The sequence below is a fragment of the Leuresthes tenuis genome, unplaced genomic scaffold (assembly GCF_036924035.1).
Source record: "Leuresthes tenuis unplaced genomic scaffold, fLeuTen1.0.hap1 SCAF_24, whole genome shotgun sequence".
NCBI classification, from domain to species: Eukaryota; Metazoa; Chordata; class Actinopteri; order Atheriniformes; family Atherinopsidae; genus Leuresthes; species Leuresthes tenuis.
The window spans coordinates 4,534,454-4,556,478 of record NW_027325378.1 but is presented as its reverse complement, the minus strand read 5'-3'; the positions used below and the strand labels follow the sequence as shown (position 1 = coordinate 4,556,478).

Genomic DNA, 22,025 nt, shown 5'->3' with positions numbered 1-22,025 from the left:
ATGGAGGACACAGACGACGACATCGCTGTAATCGGGATGGGATGCAGCTTCCCTGGAGGTATGACTTTGACAAAGCTGTGTGTTTCTGCAGTATATTCAAATGTCGAAGGTAAATTGTGTTCCATTTTGTTGTAGGTGAAGGGTTGGACAATTTCTGGAGTGTTCTGTTGGAGGGAAAGAACTGTGCAGTGGATATTCCAGCTGAGAGGTTTGACACCACTTTGTGGTACGATGGTGATGCCAGCAAACCTGGAAAGACACAGACCGCCAAAGCAGCTCTCATAGAGCGGTAAGGTTGGGTTTGTTTTATCCATCTGGACAACTTGTGTGTTATTTACGTCATGCTTGAGTTATGATGGATCTACTTTTTATTCTCCAGGCTGAATGACTTTGATCACAAGTTCTTTGGCGTTACTGAGGCGGAGGCTGACTGCATGGATCCGCAGCAGAAGCTCCTCCTGCAGTGCACATACAGGGCCTTAGAAGATGCAGGAACAGCTATGGAAAGCATCAGCGGAAGCAGAACTGGCGTTTACATAGGTGCTCCCCTCACATGCTATATTTAAAGAGCCGAGAACAATTTCCAGACGACACTAATCGTTGCTCATTCTGCTGTGATTGTGATGCCGTAGGTCTCATGAACAGGGACTATGAAATGCTCAGAAACAACAGTCCTGGAACAATAACCCACTACAACGGCACTGGGACGGCCATGAGTGTTGCGGCCAATAGAATTTCCTTCACCTTCAATCTCACTGGCCCTTCGTTTGCCATTGACAGCGCCTGTTCCTCATCTTTGGTGGCTCTGCATGTTGCCTGCCAGGCTATAAAGCAAGGTCAGTTTACCTGGAAGAAAGTCCATCATTACAGCACACCCGTATCTTCAGAAATACTAATATTAATTCAACTTTCAACCAGGAGACTGTGAGACGGCGATATGTGGAGGGGTTAACTGCATAATAGAGCCAAGAGTGTTTGTTGCTCTCAGCAAGGCGAAGATGATCTCACCTGACGGAACCAGTAAGCCTTTCTCCTTCAGAGCAGACGGCTACGGCAGAGGGGAGGGCTGCGGCGTGGTTCTCCTGAAACCTCTCAGAAATGTAGGCTGGTTGTTATTCTCCTCTTTGGTTTGCTTTTTGTATGATTTATGAATGAATTTCACGTCAAAAAGAGGTGATTGGTTGCCAACACATCCAAGCTTACAGTATTTCACTCTAATAACAGGAAACACTGATATTTTACAGTATATGTCTGTATATTCTGGAAGTTAGATGATAGTATATGATGGTATAAGAACTGTAGTAAGTTCAAGTATATATCAGCGTTTGCAAAGAAGTGAATAAGTTAGAAGACAAAAAACAGCTTTTGGACAATGCAAGCAATTACAGTAAACTATAACGCCACTACTTTGTGTGGCAATAAGGAATAAATGAGGTTTACATGTCAAACAAAACTGTTAAAGTAACTTTGATACATCTCATTATTAGTAAATGTGGTAAAGGACATACATTAGGGATGCACTAGTTCTGAAATTATGGACCAATACTGATGTTAAAGATGATAATCTGGCCAAGAACCTGCAGGCTAATCCTGTCAGTTTCAGGGCAAAGTCAATGCAACATCAGGTCAACTTCGGCTGCTGCCATCAGATCGGCAGACTGCAGTCAACAAGCTGAGTATTGGCCAATATATTAGTGTACCCCGAGTAAATACACTCCAAAACAGTTTAATCTGTCTCTTACACCAGGAGTAGGAGCTAAATCCACTGCATCATGGATCAGTTCAGCCACTCACTGCACTCACAATGTCAGAGCTTCACTGATCTGACTGCTTTTTCACTCAGTCTAAGTCCAGTCCTTGTTTCTGACCATTTTCAGAGGAATATGTTTCGTTTGTTTGTTAAGCCACTGAACATTGACCCATGAATCCTTCAAGGGATGAACCACTGTTGTGTTGAGCTTCAACCCTTTTGCATTCTGAGTTCTGAACTTAACAGAAAATACTCATTAATGCTGAAAAATTACAATTATCGACCGTAACTGGTAAACCGACAGCATGAACTGTTAAAATGACAGGAAATGGATCTGGGTTTGAATTTGTAATAGTAATTTTCTATAAAGTATGGTGAGATTGTTATTCACAAAAAGGTTATGATATGAGTCAGCTTCTACGTTTCAAGTTTTTTTGGATGTTGTTAAAAGAGTGCTCGTTGTGCGTTGTTTATTCATAAACATAAGGGAGGCAAACTATTAATGCTCAGCAATAAATTTAAAACTTCAACCTCCAACTAAAAACCAGAATCGCTGTATTTTTCACAGGTTAACCTAATAACATGGCTGGTAGATAGAAATATTCAAGTCAGGGGAGTAAAGATGTTTGCTTATCAAACAGAAACACTGTTTGTGCATTACAGCCTGTGAAAAGTTTGAAAATTAGCTATTCAAAAAGTGATTAAGTAGGCCAAGGCTTTTGCAAGATCCCATGAACTTTACAGAAATATGAGGTGAAGCGAATTGATGACATGAACTGGACGGGGTGACCTGAAATTGTACACATAAAGATGATAACAAGCCTGCTAATAGTGTGTTTTTTCTCTGCAAAGGCCATAAAAGACTGCAACAAAATATGGGGTATCATCAGCAAAACCGCAGTCAACCAAGATGGACACTCAGTTACTCCGATTACCAAACCCTCCACGACACAACAAGAGGAGCTGCTGCGCAGAGTCTACTCAGACTCGGACATCGCGTATGTCCAGTACGTTGAGGCTCATGGGACTGGAACTCCAGTTGGAGACCAAACAGAGGCGAGAAGCATCTCAAACATCATCGCTAAAGCCAGACCTTCAGGTGCAGACACACTGCGGATCGGGTCTCTGAAGGGCAACATCGGACACACGGAGTCTGCCGCTGGAGTGGCTGGACTCATTAAGGTTCTGCTAATGATGAAGCATGAGACCATTGTTCCCTCAGTCTTCTACTCTGAAGACAATGCAAGTGTAGATGTAAAAGCCCTGAATCTGAAAATTCCAACCAAAGCTGAGCGATGGGAGTCAAAGGGGTCACTGGGAAGGGTAGCAGGGATCAATAGCTTTGGGTTCGGGGGCACAAATGCACATGCGGTTTTAAGAGAGTACAGTTACACAGTAGACACCATGAAAGCCTGGCTGAAGATATTTGTATTATCTGCAGCTTCTGAGAAATCAATGATCATGACCATCGCTGACTCCCACCAAAGACTCAGCAGCAATCAGACGGTTGACTTGCAGGCACTCTCATACACCTCAGCATGCAGGAGGAGTCACTGCAAACACAAATATAGGAAGGCCTTCTCAGCGTCTTCCCTCTCAGACTTAAAACACCAGCTCACATCTGCACTGAAAACAAAAGTTCCATCAGTAAGGTCTGACATCCAAGTTGTCTTTGTGTTTTGTGGAAATGGGGTTTCCTACAGAGGAATGTGCAGGCAGCTCATGAAAGAACTTCCTGTTTTCAGAGAGAAGGTCATAGAAGTCGAGAACATCTTTCAGAGTTATACAGAGATTAGTATCAGTCAATGGCTTGCTGGTGAGTACGATGACGGTAATTTTAACCAGCCAGGTGTCGTCCAGCCTCTTCTTTTTGCGATCCAAGTCGGCATCGCCTCTCTGCTGAAGCTCTGGGGTGTCAAACCCGACTCTGTGCTCGGTCACTCTGTCGGTGAGGTTGCTGCTGCTCACTGCTCAGGCCTCTTGTCTCTCAAGGATGCTGTTAAAGTGTTGTTCCACCGCAGCACTCTTCAGAGCAGACTCTCGAGTGGGAAAATGCTTGTGGTCAGCAATGTGGCTGTAAAAGACGTTTTAGAGGTTCTTTTGGTCTTCTCCGGGAAGATTACTGTCGCTGCTTTTAACAGCCCTCAGTCATGCACTCTGTCAGGAGATGCAGATGCTTTAGACGCCCTCCACGAAAGGCTAAAGTTCATGTTTCCAGATAAAAATCTCTTCCTCCATGTCTTAGATGTTCCAGCAGCTTACCATAGCCATATGATGGATCCAGTTCTGGATGACATTGAGAGAAACATAGGCCTTTTAGACAGCAACGACATGGAGTGCAAGCTTTTTTCAACGGTGACTGGAGAGAGGTATTCAGATGGGGATTTTAGCTCTGGCACATACTGGGCAAAGAACATCCGAGAGCCCGTTTTATTTGAGCGAGCACTTCGTGCTGCCGTCACAGACAAGCGGTCCAAAAGAAATGTGCTCTTTGTGGAGATTGGACCTCGAAGGGCTCTTGAAAGGTACATAAATGAGACTCTTGGAGATGACGCCATTGTTCTTTCGTCCGTCCACCCAGAGAAAGATTGTGACACTATTTCTTTGACTTTGGCCAAACTATTTGAACTTGGCGTGAATGTAGACTGGAATCAGGTCTACAATGGTTGTGAGACATTACCCACAGCCCTTCCTGTTTATCAGTTTGACAACACAAAGAAAGACGTGAATTTTGAAGCTTTGAGAGAGGGTAAAAGATCAACTAGTTGTTCTCGCCATACTCTTGTATCCCAAGTAAAGCAGGATAACAAAGAGTTTGTGTGTAACCTCTCATTGGAGACGGCACCTTATCTTTGGGAGCATAAAAACAACGATGTGGTCATTGTGCCCGGTGCGTTCTACGTTGAACTGGCTTATGCCTCAGTGATGGCAAGCCTGCAGCCAAAGAAACCTGTTTCTCAGCTCTGTCTCAGTGTTTCATTTGAAAGTTTGCTGACTCTCAACTCAAACTGCCAACAGCTAAAAGTGACACTTGACCATCAAGAGAAGGAGGCCTCATTTAAGATACAGTCCTCTGTTGCAACACACGCCTCTGGCACATACAGGTGTACAGGTTGGCAACCACTGTTAGAAGAAGCAAACATTAGTCTTGATGTGATCTTCCAAAGGTGCGAATTGGTTATGACAAAACAGGAGATTTATTCTGTTCTGTCTCAAGCAGGATTTGAGTATGGTCCACTTTTCAGGCATCTCAACGATGTGCGTTTTGGGAACGAATTTAAGGAGGCTGTGACAACTTTTCAAGTTCCTGGTGAACTTCTGGAATACCTGCATGAGTATTTTGTTCACCCTGTGCTACTGGATTGTTTCATGCAAATGACCGCTGTGGTAGCAATGGGAGAGCTAGCAGCCAAGCAGGGATTTCCCTCACACATTGGGAGTATAGTTTTATCAGGACCCCTGCAAGAGGAAATGGTCATCTACCTGCAGGCAACTCAAATTACCCCAGACTTCCTTGATGTTTGTGGTTGCTTTGCTACGATGGAGGGGAACGTATTGGTGGAACTCAAAGGGGTGAGGATTTCATTTTTGGACTGCTGCTCAACTGTTCCCCAATCACTGTTCTTTCATAATGAAACAGTTGCAATTGCAGATGACAGAGCCTCGCAAAACGGCCAGCTAAAAGCAATTGTTTTCGAGGATAAACTCGGCATTGCTAAAGGGCTAAGACCCTACATAAGCCCAGAGTCAGTCATTGTGGAGAGCAGGGAGACGTTAACGGCCGACCAAGTTCGACGCTTAGTGCTCCACTCGCTGCGCAGCAAAGATGATCTGAAGAATGCTCTCTTCATTTGGGGTGCAGAGGACCTCAGTCACTTGTCATCTGAGAGGATTTTGGACTGCTTGGTGACCTGCTGTGAGATGTTTCGCTGGATTGTTTTAGCCATAAAAGAGAGCAGACTCTCCTGCTCTGTCAAGGTCATAACTTACAGGTCGACAGAAATGACTGTGGACCGCGTGAGTCCTGGTTTTGTGCTTCCTGGTCTGATGAGGGCTTGCGCAGCAGAGATGGCAGACCTTTCTTTTCAGCTGATTGACCTGTCTTCTGTGACCACAGAGGACATTAAAATGTTGGCTCATGTAGTTGAAACTTGCAAAGAACAAGAGGTGAGGTTCAGTAAAGGGAGGGTATCAGCAACAAGAATAGCAAGAACCCCAGTTAAGAACGAGGATTTATTTGACAGTGAGACCCAATCTGTCCATCTGAGGGACTTTGTCCTACAGACTACTGATCCATACAGAATGGCTAACTTGTTTGCCATCCCTGCTAATACTTCTGAATGTCCTGTCCATGAGAAGTCAGTTGAAATTCAACTCACACATGTTTGCGTGCATTCATCGGATTACTTCCCTGTCAGCACTTCCCATTTGAGCTATGGCAGGACAATGTATTGGAACAAGCATGCCTCACAGAATCACAAGCTTCTGGCTTTAGATTTTAGCGGCATTGTCACAGCTGTTGGGAAAGAAGTTAAAGATCTAAGTGTGGGAGACCATATTGCTTCGTGTTGTCCAGTTGCTGCCACTGCAACGATACAAATTCCTGAAGCGGTGTGTTACGACACAAAGACATTTCCATTCCTCAGAGAGACTCCATGTGTGTCTTACTTCATAGTGGCATGGGAGATCCTGCAGAGGATGCTGTCTGATGTAAGAAAACAGCGGCGAAAGTTGGCAATTATCTCGTCAAACTCGGCCTCTGCTCTGATGAAAGTCTTGGCTCTCACAGCGTGCAGGTCAGGCTGGAATGTTTCCTCTCTGCATCGTTTTTCAAGTGAACTGCCACAGTTTGATGCTTTTGTTTTTCTGCCACCATTTGATTGCTCCTGGCAGGAGATGAATGACAGTGGTGGACTTGAGAAACACATAGTTTTTGTGTGCAGCAGTTACATGTCACCCTTAGTTTATACAGGCACGTTTGCATTGCAAAGTGACCACATTCGTGTGCATAAGCTGGATGTGGCTGATGTTCTCTTCAGAGCTAATCTGCAAGCACAAAACAAAAATATCGTCAGCTGGCTTCATTCATTAGGCTTTGATGCAGTGTCTCTACCTCTGAGAGGGGAGCTGCTTCAGATAAAAGAGTCTGAGTCCTATTTCTCTACAACAACAGTGCAGCAAGTTGTTTTGGAGCCAGGAGGAATTGATTGTAGAGTGTCTGACATCCCTTTGCTCGTGAGGTCTGGAAAACTCTTCAGACAGAGCTCTGTTTACATCGTAACTGGAGGTCTATCTGGTTTGGGATTCGAGACGGTCAAATTTATCGCCCACAATGGAGGAGGTTGCATTGCAACACTGTCAAGAAGAATTCTATCTGATGAAATCCAGTTTGAAATGGACCAGCTCCAGAAAAGATATGGCGTAGCCATCTTAAATGTCCAGTGTGATGTTTCCGTGTCGATGCAGGTGGTTAATGCCATCTCCAAAATTGGGCAAAGATTCCCATCTTGTCCAATCAAAGGAGTGTTTCACAGCGCTGCGGTGCTGCACGACACGCTGATCGAATCGCTTGATGAATCTCTCTTCCGAAAGGTGCTGCAGCCCAAAGTCAGTGGTGCTCTAAATCTCCATCATGCAACACTTCACAGCAAACTTGATTTCTTTGTGTGCTATTCTTCCATCTCATCTTTCCTGGGTAACGCTTCACAGTGTAATTACGCAGCAGCCAATTCTTTTCTTGATACATTCTGTCATTACCGGAGAAACCTCGGACTTGCTGGACAGTCCATCAACTGGGGTCCTTTGAACCTCGGTCTGCTGCTGAACAAAGACCACTTCCAAAAGTTCTTGGAGGCCAAAGGGATGATGATAATGGGTGTGCGTGAAGTTCACGTGGCACTTAAAAAGTGCCTTTTAATGAACAGACCACAGCAAGTAATATGCAAGTTCAACTTCAAAAATCTTTACATGCATGTCCTCTCACAAAACGCATCTCTCAGGGAGCGCCTGTCAGCTTTAGTGGAAACAGAACTCAAAGATGAAACGTATATTGAACCCAGAGTGCAACATCTGTCCTCCACACATGAGAGCGTGCGGAGGATTGTTGGCGACATACTCAATGTGAGTGCAGGTGAAGTGGAAGATGACTCTCCACTTTGTGCACTGGGGATTGACTCGATGTTAGCCATGACTCTGCAGAACATGATTTTCCAGGAGACAGGAGTAAATGTACCTTTGGTTGTAATGCTGGACCCCAACAGTACTCTTACCACTTTGGTGAATGTTGTCTTGAACAGTGGATGAACAGTTTAATGTCAGGCCTGGGCTTCTTTACAAAAGCAAAGCGATTGAGCGGATGGAAAATTCAGGGTTGCCACAGTTTTGCCAGCACTGATTACTATGAGCAAACAGCACTAATGACAGGTTTGCCACCACTGGAAATCATGCTCTGTGGATGTTCGCCACCACAGTTCTCCTGTAAAACTAAACACATCTGGAAACAGGTTTGTTGGTTTTCTGACAAAAGTGGTGTTATTCATTGTTCATAGATTCAATTCAGATCCAGAGGTTAATCTACCTAGAGACTGTTAGTGGTTCAACACACCCGATTTCATGTGTGAAGGAAACATATTGAGATTTTGGGTTGAGATGTTCTTCCAGACCTTTTGAGATCCCTAAATATCAAAGATCAAAGCCTTCAAAGGTGGAGAAGGACAGACGTCCCTCGTTTTTTACATTTGATTGTGTTAATTCCTGTGAAAAGTTGCATTTTGTTGAGAAAAGCTATAAGATAGATATTTTTGTTATGTTTTCATGACCTTTACTGTCTTTTTATTATCTCATTTATTGTCTTAATGGTATTATTTCTCTTATTGCATTATATTATTTAGCCCTGTATGAATAAACTTTTTTTTAGATTGAAGATGGATATTCATTATGTTGTCCAGGTACCTGCAAAAACAAATACAAGTGCTATAAATGTTGTCATCTTTGATTTTTGTACAATTTTGACATTGTTTAGTTAAGAAAAACTGGCGTAAAATACTCTATTGCCACTATCACCATCATGCATCTTCTGCACATGTAATAAATCTCTGGCTCAAACAGCAAAGGAATCATTAATCATATTTGTTCTCAGCAGATAATTTATGTGACAATCCAGAATGTAAATTGATGGCGTTTGTCCATCATAATCATAAAACTGTTAATCAGTCAGGATTAATAACTTCATGGCAATAAGAGCTGACTGTGCGAGATGGCTTCATGCAAAAAGGTTTATAGACAAAACTCTTAAAAGAACATTTTTATTGAAATTTAATGAAATAGTACAAATATTCAATCAATTTAGGAATAGTTATGAGTTTAATGCTGAATGTTCACATCTTTTCAGCAATTATTTATCAAATTTAGCCCCCCCCCCCAAAAAAAAAAGAAAATTGGTTAAACAATGTATGGTTCATGATTGCAAAATTGTCATAAGAAATTCCCCAAAACTGAAAATGTACATAAAACATACATAAAAAAAAAAGGTTCATGGTAGAATATAAACAAGCGTCTTCAGGACGCCGGTTAAATGATACTGTGCTGACGTCTGTTTCAGGGTTTACAATCTGCTTGAAACATCACCCACATCTTCAGCTTCAACTTCAGCTCCTTCACTCAGTAAAGCCACCACTGATGACAACGTGGCATCAGGATCCAACAGTTTCACTAAAGGCACATTCACACCTCTCTCCTGAAAGATCAGATTCTGCAGAGTCATAGCCTGCATGGAGTCGACGCCTAAGGATGAAAGCGGTGACTCGTCTCTCAGTTCACTCTTTTCTACACCGATGGTCTCGCTGAGCAGAGACACAACGTATTCTCTCGGTGAGACGGAGTCAGTTTGCTTTGTCTGATAATCTGCCTCTTTGGATTTCTGGAAGGCCTCTTCAACTAACTTGAAGAGGCGTATGGTCAATGCTGTGTTTTGGGAGAGGACGTTGTACCTGATGTTTCTGAAGTGAAACCTGCAAACAGCTTGCTGCGGTCGGTTGAGTACGAGGCATTGCTCTAAGCATTTATGTATCTCAGCCACATCGAGCACCATCATCCCCTTTGCCTCCAGAAAGCGCTGGAAATGCTCTTTGTTTAGGAGCAGTCCGAGGTTCAGAGCTCCCCAGTTGATAGACTGTCCGGGCAGCCCGAGTTTGCGCCTGTACTGACAGAACATGTCGAGGAATGAGTTGGCTGCTGCATAGTTTGTTTGTGATGCATTTCCCAGGAAAGCTGAGATGGAGGAGTAACACACGAAGTAGTCCAACTGGCAGTGCTGCATTGCCTGGTGCAAATTCAACACACCATTTACTTTGGGTCTGAAAACTTTCTCATAGAGAGACTGGTTAAGGGTCTCAATCAGCCCGTCATGCAAGACAACTGCGCTGTGAAACACTCCTCTGATCGGACAGCCAACAAACTTCTTCCCGATGACGCTGATAACCTTGTGCACATGCTCAGGCACAGATATGTCACACTCCATACTGGTGATACTGCTGCCACACTGATTCTCCACTTTGAGTAGTTCTTGCTGCACCTCAGGTGTGGGCTTGCTCCTGGAAAGGATGACAATGAACTTGCCGCCTCTTTGTGAGATAAACTTGACTGTTTCAAAGCCCAGACCCGAGAGCCCACCTGCCACTATGTACACTGATCTCGTTCTGAAGAGCCGCTGATTTGTGGGCAGTAGTGGAATGTCAGACAAGGAACCACTCGCATCTTTTTCCAGAGCTACCACAGGCAGTTTATTTGAACTGAAGTATGACTGTGGTTTCTGTGATTCAACACTCTTGATTTCAGAATTCACACTCTGAAATATGAAGCTTTCAAGAGCAAAGCTCCCGCTCAAGTTCAGGGACTTCAGCCACCGATTTACGTGTGGCCTGCGTGCTCGAAGGTATCCTTTTTGTAAAATGACTTGCATCTGAATTGTCTGTACGTAAACGCTTTCATTTACACTTTGGAGCAGTTCCTGACTAAGCAAATCTTGCATCTGATATCCACAGATGACGACAACATGTTGGACGCCTGGAAAGTCGCAAATTTTAGCAATTAGCGTTTCGTCAATTGGTGACAGGATGACAAACGCATCCACTTGACTCACATCTGCAAAGGAGCCATCGCACTGTGTACCAACAATCACATTCCAACCTGCTTTGTCGGAGGCATGTGCCAAGACCTTCACCAGAGCCGAGTCAGGCACAGAGCACACGATGCCTAAATTCTGTTTGGCTGTAGGCAAGGCTCCATGCAAGATCTCCCACGCTAACACAAAGAAGGACACGCAGGGTGTTTTTTTTAGGAATGAGAACTTTTTGGTTCTGTAGCACACATCCTCTGGCACTCTAACCGTACTAGCAGCCACAACAGGATAACAAGAAGCAACGTGGTCGCCCACTTTCAGTTTCCTTACATCTTTTCCAACTACAGTAACGGTACCACTGAAGTCAAGAGCGAGCAGGCTGTGCTTCTGAGATGAGTGTTTGTTCCAGTACAATGTCTGACCAAATTTTAGATGTGAGGCACTGACAGGGAAGTAATCAGATGAATGAACACACATCTTACTGGGACGAATTTCAACAGACGTGTCACTGATTGGATCGGGCTCCTCGTCAAAGTGAATGGCGCTCAGTTGAGTCATCTTTTGTGCATCAGCTGTCTGAAAGTTGCAAGGTTTAGACATCGCAGAGGTGTAACTAACCTTTGCGTTGTCAGTAATTTCTAATGGGGTATGAACAATGGAAGGTTTCATGATCAGCCCATCTTTAATCACCAACTCTGGGTGCTTGCTGCAAGGATACGATTTCAGGACTTCAGACAGAGCTGCAATGTCCTCAGCAGAGATAGTGCTTATGTCAATCAGCTGAAAAGAAAGATCAGGTATCTCTGCAGCAAATGACCTTGTCATACCAGCAAGGGCAAAACCTGGATTTATGTGATCTACAGTCAGGTCAGATGAGCGGTAGGTTACTGCTCTGATCGCTCTGGGGAAGGCTATCCTCTTCAGATCGAGGACTATTAGGCGGAAAATCTCACAACAGCTTGCCAGATTCTGCAAGACAGCATCAGCCGACAGTGACGAGAGGTCTTCTTTGCCCCACAAAAATAACACCTCATCAAAGTTTTTCTCAATATCTGTGATGTTTAGATTTGCCATGACAGAAGCAAACCCATCGCTTAAGATATCTTTTACATGTGTGAAGGAAACATATTGAGATTTTGGGTCGAGATGTTCTTCCAGACCTTTTGAGATCCCTAAATAATCAGAGAAGATCAAAGCCTTCAAAGGTGGAGAAGGACAGAACCCTTCGTGGATGGTGCTGAAAGCATTATGGTAGAAGTAATCCTCAACCACACGTGAGTGACTGCCAAGATACTTGACTATCACGTGCTTAACCTCAACCAACACTCTGCCATCTTTATCTGCAAAGCAGCCACAAACCTCAAACTGGTCAACAGCCACATCAGTTGCTCTCAGATAAACAATCATCTCATTTTGCAAAGGTTGAAACACTGTCAGGCTTCCTATTTTTGCAGGAAATCCTGGTCTTCCAGCAAAGATGTGCTCTACAGTAACAGGGAGAAGTTGCATGAGATAATCCAACACAACAGGATGTATGTAGTAGTCATGCAAATAAGGCTGCAGCTCTTCTGGAACTGAGACAGCTGAAAAAGCCTCCCTCAGGTCTTCCCCATAGTAGACATCCGCCTTATTCTGGAAGACTTCTCCATACTGGAAGCCTCCTTGAGAGAGATACCCATAAAACTCCTGAAAGCTCACCACAGACGTGCATCGTTTGGAGATGGAGCCCAGTGAAATGCACTGCTCCTCAATCAGCATCTCTTTGTTTGAAACCACTGTGCCTGATGCATACACCGCAGAGGAGGTGAATACAGTAAAACTAGTTTCTGTTTCTTTTTCTTCTAGTTGCACCTTCATCTTGGGTGAGTTCTGGGTTAAAGCAAACGGACTCTTAAAATTGACACTGAGTTGTAATGAGTTATGGGGCACTTTTGGTTCAGCACTGGCCAAGAACGCAGCTAAACCCAACTCAGCGTAGAAGGAGCCAGGGATGATGGGGATGTTATTGTGCTTGTGCTCTTTCAAGTAGAAGGCGGAGTCAGACATGAGATCACAGCTGAAAATGTTGTTTTCACTTCCTGTCTGAAGGAGAACAGGGTGACTACTTTTTTTGTTATTCTGAGCTGCTCCAATGATAACATCCCTGTCGGTGCAATCAAACTGGTATCTTGGGAAGGGCAGTGGCATTGCCTCACAGCCTTTGAAGAAGGTGTTCCAATCAACCTGAACACCCTGTTCAAACAGTTTAGAAACAACAGAAAGGACTGATTTGTGATCTTTCTGTGGCTCCACGGAAGCAACAACTGCTGTGTCGTTTCCAAGAGTTTCCATGATGTTTCTCTGTAGTGCCCTTCTGGGTCCTATCTCTACAAACACTGTACTCTTCTTTCCTTTAGTTGCAGACCTCACTGCTTGCTCAAAAGCAACCGGCTCACGAATGTTTCTCGCCCAGTATTCACCTGAGCAGAAATCTCCCTGCCGGACTTCCTTGCCTGTGACCGTCGAGAACAACTCTGTGTTGAGGTCATTCTCCATTAAGACGCCAATTGTCTCCTTGATTTCTGGCAGGATTGGGTCCATCATGTGGCTGTGGTAAGCAGCAGGGACATCCAGCACACGGAGAAACAGATTCTGACTGTTGGCCGAGTTACTTAGCTTCTCGTGGAAGCTCTCAACTGCATCTGCATCACCTGACAGGGTGCAGGAATGTGGGCTGTTGAAAGCAGCAAGACAAACTCTCCCAGAGTACAGAGGAAGCAGAGAAGTCACCTCTGATACAGCTATGTTACTGATCACAAGCATCTTCCCACCGGTGACTTTGGTCTGCAGGGTGCTTCGGTAATATATGACTTTCACGGCATCCTTAAGAGACAAGAGGCCGGAGCAGTGAGCGGCTGCAACTTCACCAACAGAATGTCCAAGCACAGCGTCAGGCTTGACGCCCCAGCTCCTCAGGAGGGTGGAGATCCCAACCTGGATAGCAAAGAGGAGCGGTTGGACAACGCCTGGTTTGTTGAAGTCACTACTCTCAAACTCACTCTCAAGTGTGTCCAGGATGTTCAGGGTGCTCAGACTTTGGAAAAGTTTTGCAACCTCTTTGATCTTTTCTCTGAATACAGGCTCACTTTTCAGCAGCTGCTTGCACATGCCGTGGTAAGTGACGCCATTGCCACAGAAGACAAACACCAGTCTTGGATCTGAGAGGCCTGGGCTAACATTTTTGCCTGCAGTGGCTCTGAGCTTCTCTGTGAGCTCCTCCACAGATGACACTACAACGGCCTTTCTGTATTTATGCTTTTGGTGGCTTCTTCTGCAAGCTGATGTGTACAACAGAGAATCTAGATCAACTTTGTCATTTGCCTCAAGCTGTTTAATGGTGTCCTCCATCATCATAGTAAGAGAATTCGATGAATTTGCAGACATGACAAGATATTTTTCCTGCCTCTCACTGCGCTTTAGCTCAACATGTGACTGTATGTGTTGTTTGACAATGGCATGTGCGTTTGTTCCCCCAAAGCCAAAGTTGTTCACACCTGCAAGTCTTGCACAAGCAGATTCCCATTTTTCTGTTTCCTTAGGAATTTTAATGTTCAGGGCTTTGGCATCAACACTGGAGGTTTCATCAGAGTAGAAAACTGATGGAACAATGGTCTCATGCTTCATCATTAGCAGAACCTTAATGAGTCCAGCCACTCCAGCGGCAGACTCGGTGTGTCCGATATTGCTCTTTACAGAACCAATCCGGAGTGTCTCTGAACCAGGGGGTCTGGCTTTAGCGATGACATTGGAGATGCTTCTCGCCTCTGTTGGATCTCCAGCTGGGGTTCCAGTCCCATGAGCTTCTATGTACTGGACATTTGCAACGTCCAAGTCTGAGTAGACTCTGCGCAGCAGCTCCTCTTGTTGTGTCGTGGAGGGTTTGGTCATCGGAGTGACTGAGTGTCCATCTTGATTGACTGCGGTTTTGCTGATGATACCCCATATGTGGTCATGGTCTTCAAGAGCCTGTGAATTAACAACATGAAAACAACGATGAATGACTGCCGAGTGTCCTGAGTAAGCCTCTGTCCATGAACAAGTCAGCATATGAATGTGCTGAGGTGGATAATACATTCAGCAAAATGACTGATCTGGGTGGAGTCTGTGTTAAAGTATTTTCACTTTCACATAAACATTAGCTGGGATAGGCTACAGCTCCCCCACAACCCTGGAATGGATAAACCACAAGTCGAAAATAGATGAATGAATGGTTGAACATTTACCAGGTAGGAATATATGGCAGCTGTTTTATATCTGTTAAAATGAAAAAGTGGTTAGTGGATAGTGTAGTGGTATGATTGCCACCTTCCGTGTGGGAGAACTGGGTTCAAATCCCCTGCATGAAAGGTACTCCCTCCAGTAGGGGTCCTTAGGCAAGACCCCCTTACCCTATCTGCCTACCTGTAAGTCGCTTTGGATAAAAGCATCTGCTAAATGGATAAACAAGATGAGAAGAAAGGGCCCACACGTGAAATTACCAGAACATGTGTGACATGATAACTAATGATCAGAACATATCTGATAATAAAAAAAAACATAACGTATCATGTTTTTAATGCTCTCTGCACATTCCAACCTTTTTCAGTGGTTTCAGGAGAACGACGCCGCAGCCCTCCCCTCGGCCATATCCATCTGCTCTGCTGGAAAACGGCTTGCTGGTCCCTTCAGGTGAGATCATCTTGGCCTTACTGAGCGCCACAAACACTCTTGGCTCAAAGATGCAGTTGACCCCTCCACTAACAGCCATGTCACAATCACCTGATGAGACAAAACATACTTATAATCTCACCCGATAACATTTTAAAGCCACCACTTGTTGCTCTACTAGTACTACTGAGGTCAGTTGGAAATGCTGTCCAGACCTTGTTTAATGGATTGACAGGCAAGATGAAGAGCCACGAGGGACGATGAACAGGCGCAATCTATGGACAGTGAGGGTCCAGTGAAGTTGAAGATGTAGGAGACTCTGTTTGCTGCAATGCTCATGGCGAGCCCCGTGCCGGTCCAGTGGTTAATCACACTTGGGTGCACATGTGCAGCATTTGTTTCATAATCTCTGTTCATAATCCCTGTTATCAAAGCAACAAATGATATGGAGTATATGCACTAAATGTTTACCAGGGAAGGGCTTTAAACAGGTGTAATATGTGTCTAATTTGATCCTTATTGCACAGAAATATCTAATAAATAACACCAAAAACAACTTGCCAAAAAACACTCCTGTCCTGGTGCCGCTGGCTTTCTCCATGGGCATTCCAGCATTTTCTAAAGCCCTATAAACGCACTGAAGGAGCTGCTTTTGTTGTGGATCCATTTGCTCCACTTCACTGTCGCTGATGCCAAAAAACCTGTGGTCAAATTCATTATACCTGCAAGCATTCAAAATCATTGAATCAGATTTAAGTAATGACATACGTTACAGTTAATTAGATGATATTTTTCAGACAATTTACATGCACTCTTAACACTGAAGCTGGAAGTATGATTTGTGCAAACACTAGTGATTTCACACACTCTATAAATCGAAACCTGGCGATGCAAGCACTGTACTGAGAAGTTAAGATGTCACTTTAATAATTACAAATAAAGATGATTTGCATAGAAAAAGCTTTTCAGAAAAGAAAAGATTCTTCATATCAGTATATCAAGGGGCTTATACCACTGTAAAAGGAAAATCGTATGAAAACTATCAATTATTTGTGCTGCAGATTATTTGGGTGTTTTAAGTCACTACCAACTCAAAAACTCAACCCCCCACACAAACACAACCTTGGCACTGTGTTTGAAGCATTCTAAGTCTGAAAATATCTGATGAAGGGGTCGCGTTAACCCAATATTTAAAAAAAATCTGAAGGCCATCAGTCATTTTAACAGATTGCAATACCCACCTCTGACCACTTGGTGGCGAGTGGGCATATTAATTAGCTGTTGTCGCTCTTGATGGATGATGACCTCGTTGGTGTCACGAGAGAAAATGTCACGGCAGCTGAGTGTCAGATGCTTCTTCAAAAAGCCCAAAAACGATGATGGTGTTGAAAAAAGAGGGAGTGATGCAGTGGAAGATGAAGGGCACGCAATTCAAGTCCATGCGGACCAGGAGGAAGGTGTGAGACTGTGCGTTCAGGCCACAGCAGGTGAACTGTTTTATTTATATTTTCAGTGCAGTCGTTTAATTTAATTGTTCATTTGTAGGTACTGGGGCCACAGTAAAATAAAAAGTTACATGTAGGCTGTAAATCTGCTTGATGTGTGATGGCACGGTGTGGATTCTCTGTTCAGCTTGTTCGGACTGAATATTGATTAAAAATGGATGAAAATTAAATGCTATTGAATATGTCATTATTATAATTTTTTATCATCATTTTTATCGACATTTAGATTTACATGGGACTGGGTAAAGTTTTTTTTTTCTTCCCTTGATCATCATGGGAACTGAGATCACTGGTGGGTGAGCTTTGAGCCCTGATAATGACACAGCAGGAATGTCAGGAAGGCAGTCGTCTTTTTCATCGAGTCATGGCTGCAGGAACTCTGGCGCCTCTACTCAGCTTTGGGACTAAATGGGCGGAATAGGACTGAGGACGGGGAGGTGACATCTTCAGCTAGGTCGGTGCAGGACAGAAACAACACCCCAATAAGATTTCTACCACACATCTCTCTGCTACACTTAAAGCTTCTAAATGTTTGTCAGCTGATTTTTATTCTAAGGATCAAAGATTAAATCTTACAACAAAGTTTCATCACACCTCAATCCATTACAATCACTGAACTTTGCAGAGTGTTAAGAATAATTACATCTCTAGCTTACTTTTAATCAGACACACAGATATGTAGCAAGAAGAACATTTGATCATGTGGGAATTAGACCAGCTGCTATTCACATTGTCTGCACTTAACAAAGAGCAAGCACATATTTAAATAGGCCAGATGGTAAGGTTTAAAGCTCATACCCACTAATGAAAGCGGCCTTGGCTGTGCGGGATTTAGCCACTTTGGTGTCATCAGGGTCGTACCAGCTCGCTAAATCAAATCTCTCTCTGGGAATTGGTGCAGAGCAGTTTCTGCCGTCCAGCAGAACCTTCCAGAAATTGTCAAGCCCTTCTCCTATTGGGAAAATATCCGTAATATGAGAAGTATTCAGATCCTTAACTTAAATCAAAGTTTTCGATTTAAAAAATCCTTCTTAAGAAGGTTGAAAAAGTAAATCTAATAGATAAATACATTTAGTTAAGTACAGCAGTAGTATTCAGAACTACATTATAAACAACAAGTAACAAAAATTCAACATAAGCACAGCAATTTAATAGATTTTTGTCTCCTTTCATCACTGAAAACAGAAGAATAGCCAAGGAGAAATTCTACTACTTGTGATGGTTGAGAAGAGGTTGTAAGTTTCAGGTAAACACATTTTATTCTCTCATTTCTGCAGCTGTAAAAGTTAAATTTCTGCTCATTGTCTTCCTGTTTAGTTGTGCTGATAAATTCTCTTTTACTTTTATATCATTAACTCAAGGCAGAAGAAAGAGCAAATGGCATTTAAGAAAAATACTGAAAGAGACTGAACGTCTAAACCAAACAAGAGCTCTCAACCTCCTGGAAAATTGCAGCCGATCCCCACCACAGCAATGCTGTCGTCTGTTTCTTCCATCCTGAAAGAAAGAAAGAAAATAAATAAATCTTTAGTGCAGCATCACTTCCAGATATCATCACACCTAACAGAAAAAAAGTGGGACCACTATTTTACCTCCACTTGTGTCTCAACTCACCTCGAAACTGAACAATTAGTTGAATTTAGAAACGCACCAGTGCATCCTTACATCCATCCCACTGGCTGTTATCCTCAGTGATGGTATCACTGCCAGACTTGCGGCCGATTCTTATAGCCAGCTGCTTTTCATGATTAAACATTAATGTTTGATTGTATGCGTGGCCATGGAGATGAAGGACTTCACTGCACACATTTATGGCGCCTTCTACGTGATCATTTATAACTCAGACAGAACTGTGGCCCACAGAAGCAAAGAGAAAGTGTCATCAGTCACCTTGAGAATAACTCTCTTGAACCAAATAAACAAGTTAGAAATCTTGGGGTGATATTACTTACGTTCTGCCTCTTCTGCACGTCTTCGTAACTCAGAAGCTCATCCGAATGATGACCACTTCAGTATCTTTTCACAACTTTTCACAACATAGTTTCCTTGCTATTGTAAATCAATAAGTAAGTCAAATGAATGAAAAGATCTTTGATAAATTAAGTAAAAAGAAGACTTTGCAAAGCAATATCAACAACAGCTTTAATTTATTTATACTTTATCGCCATCAGTCACCTGCAGAAGTTACACAGCAGTACTGAGGTTATTTCTAGACGCCTTTGTTACTTTGCATGTAAAAGATGGCAGAGCTCATTCAGGGTTAAGAGAAGGGTAAAAGGTTGTCTTTTTATTTTTATTGTTCTAAAGTTAAAGCAATTCATGTTTTATTAGACTGGTAAAAGTCACCTGAGCTCTGTTCACTGTTTCGGTTTCATATGATGACACCTTCATGAAACATTTTGATTCAAACTTTACTCCTTTCTTATGAAGACTTTATCAAACTACCTTTGGAGAAAAACAGCAGGTTTTACGCATGTTAGCGTTCTCTTCATATATATTAGGTGGCTGCCATTGTGTTATTTTTGTTCATAAATTGTAAAATAAAAACTTCAGTGAAAGACAACAACAAATAAAACTTACTTAAAGTAATATTTGCTCATTTTTTGGCTTGTTTCTTAATGTTCCGGGTTTTTACGCGTTGACAAAGATTAAATATCTGCTTTATCAAGAAACCAAAACCTCAGTTACTGACTTAAGCTCAGTTAAGAAGTGTAAATTCTGCTTTGTCAGCTGACTAATGTGTCAGTAAGGTCAGCTAGCATAAGCAAAGAGAAGAAAAAGAGATTTTTTATTATGCACTTTGGAATGATAAAAACAAAGACTCCAACACAATCTCTAAATCTCACAAATTGTTCATATTTCTGGGACTTCCTGATTGCACAACTCTTTGGGACATGCCACAGCATCTTTTGGGCTTTTAGTCCTGGTCACTTTTCTTGAACCAGCTCCTTCACAGCGGCTGACCTGATGTTGGACTGTGAAATGCTTCCAATTTTGAAATCGTGGCCCCCTCAGCCTATGAGGTTGAGCAAAGCAGCTCCAAATCATGACGCTCACTCCATCGTGCTCCATAGTTTTGGGTGAGCTTTTGTTGTTGAGGAACTTCCAGCCAGCTTTTGTAGTTGTTTTTTTTGTGGTTTTCTCCAACACAAATTCAAAGATTTTAGCACGTTTGGTGCTTAGCTCTGTAACCTTTGGACTCTTTCTGGGGCTTTACTGTCATAACTGCAGACACCCGATCCTCGGAGGTGTAGCAGCAACTCTGAATATATTCAGTTCAAGGACAGTTGATTCTTTAGCCTCTTCATGCATCTTGGCAAAGCTTTTGTTAAGATCAGGTGGAGCAATTAACTTTCTTGACAAAGTCATGCTTTTCTGATGACCTGACTCTTTATTCATCGGGATGGGCACCTCTACCACCCACACATCCAATCGAATCTCCTTTGACTGCAGCTCCCAACTCCTTGTAGCTTTTAGAGAGGTCATTACACCCACAGGTTTTTCCTGCCTGAGCTGCGATAACTTAGTGTGCTCGGTAAAGACATTACATGAGTACAACTGAGTTATTAATCTTTTGACCTAAATACAGGTTTGACTATATTTTTTGAGTAATAAACGAAGAAATCCTGAGCTTTCCAAAGCGTTCATAAACCTTTTCTTGCAAATGCGAAATGTTCATATGACAGTCTTAGAATGAACTTATTGTATTAAGAGTCTGAATATGTGCTGATCATGTAGAACACACAATTCAGTTTCGTGCTAACAACACAGTTTACTTACTGATGTGTCAGTAGGATCAGACAGCATAAGCAGAGAGAACGAACAGAAACAGAAAAGTTTGAAGTAAAGTTTGAATCAAAATGTTTTGTGAAGGTGTCATCATATGAAAGCGAAACAGTGAACAGAGCTCAGGTGACTTTTACCAGTCTAATAAAACATGAATTGCTTTAACTTTAGAACAATAAAAAGAAAAAGACAACCTTTTACCCTTCTCTTAACCCTGAATGAGCTCTGCCATCTTTTACATGCAAAGTAACAAGAGCGTCTAGAAATAACCTCAGTACTGCTGTGTAACTTCTGCAGGAGACTGATGGCGATAAAGTATAAATAAATTAAAGCTGTTGTTGATATTGCTTTGCAAAGTCTTCTTTTTACTTAATTTATCAAAGATCTTTTCATTCATTTGACTTACTGGAGATTTACAATAGCAAGGAAACTATGAGTGTCCGGTGTCTTTTTCTTCTCTTTGCTTATGCTAGCTGACCTTACTGACACATTAGTCGGTCACATCAGCTGACAAAGCAGAATTTAAAGGGTGGCAACACTTCTTAACTGAGCTAAAGTCAGTAACTGAGGTTTTGGTTTCTTGATAAAGCAGATATTTAATCTTTGTCAACGCGTAAAAATCCAGAACATTAAGAAACAAGCCAGAAAATGAGCAAATATTACTTTAAGTAAGTTTTATTTGTCGTTGTCTTTCACTGAAGTTTTTATTTTACAATTTATTAACAAAAAAAACACAATGGCAGCCACCTAATATATATGAAGACAACGCTAACATGCGTAAAACCTGCTGTTTGGGTAGGTTATTCATGCCTTAGAATTATCATCATCGTCTACAAAGGACAGTTTGGGTTGGAAGACACACCCAGAACGACGTGCATGACCGGCTGTACTCACACAGGAAGAAGAAACTAGATTAATCCTTAACAAATATCAGAGCCCTTTCCAGTAATTCAGTGTGTCCGTTTAAGATGGGGGTGCGGCCAAGTCAAACTGTATTTGTCAGTAACTGTGAATATTAACCAACTTTTATGAGTAATCAGTGCAGAAATCCTGATAATTGCAAAGATATCAGAGGCTGTTTGTGAAATCATAGCTGATAAACAACTGAGGAGCTTTGCACAATCGGGGGGTAAAGGTCTCCTGAACACAACCCCAATCCACAGCTCCATCACCTGGGAGA

The 22,025-nt window shown here is 42.7% G+C and overlaps 2 protein-coding genes across 2 annotated transcripts; one reads left to right on the top strand and one right to left on the bottom strand.

Moving 5' to 3' along the window:
• On the top strand, positions 1-8,053 carry pks1 (polyketide synthase 1). The gene is made up of 6 exons (XM_072378835.1): positions 1-58; positions 136-289; positions 380-540; positions 633-836; positions 919-1,100; positions 2,603-8,053. Exons 1-6 carry the CDS (start codon positions 1-3, stop codon positions 8,051-8,053), a joined length of 6,210 nt encoding a protein of 2,069 aa, XP_072234936.1.
• Positions 8,054-9,353: 1,300 nt separating this feature from the next.
• fasn2 (fatty acid synthase 2) lies at positions 9,354-18,555 on the bottom strand. The gene is made up of 6 exons (XM_072379066.1): positions 18,498-18,555; positions 17,858-18,011; positions 16,116-16,276; positions 15,770-15,976; positions 15,484-15,665; positions 9,354-14,873 (listed from the first exon to the last, which is right to left on the bottom strand). Exons 1-6 carry the CDS (start codon positions 18,553-18,555, stop codon positions 9,354-9,356), a joined length of 6,282 nt encoding a protein of 2,093 aa, XP_072235167.1.
• Between the last annotated feature and the right edge of the window lie 3,470 nt (positions 18,556-22,025).

Bases quoted from the DNA above. Each gene is read 5' to 3' on its own strand.
- fasn2 (XM_072379066.1), bottom strand. From the start codon at position 18,555: ATGGAAGAAACAGACGACAGCATTGCTGTGGTGGGGATCGGCTGCAAT. The intron at 18,012-18,497 runs GTTGAGAGCTCT...TTTTCCCAATAG, and splicing joins CGGCTGCAATTTTCCAGGAG to GAGAAGGGCTTGACAATTTC. The intron at 16,277-17,857 runs GTATGAGCTTTA...GAATGCTTGCAG, and splicing joins AAGGCCGCTTTCATTAGTGG to GTATAATGAATTTGACCACA.
- pks1 (XM_072378835.1), top strand. From the start codon at position 1: ATGGAGGACACAGACGACGACATCGCTGTAATCGGGATGGGATGCAGC. The intron at 290-379 runs GTAAGGTTGGGT...TTTATTCTCCAG, and splicing joins AAAGCAGCTCTCATAGAGCG to GCTGAATGACTTTGATCACA. The intron at 1,101-2,602 runs GTAGGCTGGTTG...TTCTCTGCAAAG, and splicing joins TCCTGAAACCTCTCAGAAAT to GCCATAAAAGACTGCAACAA.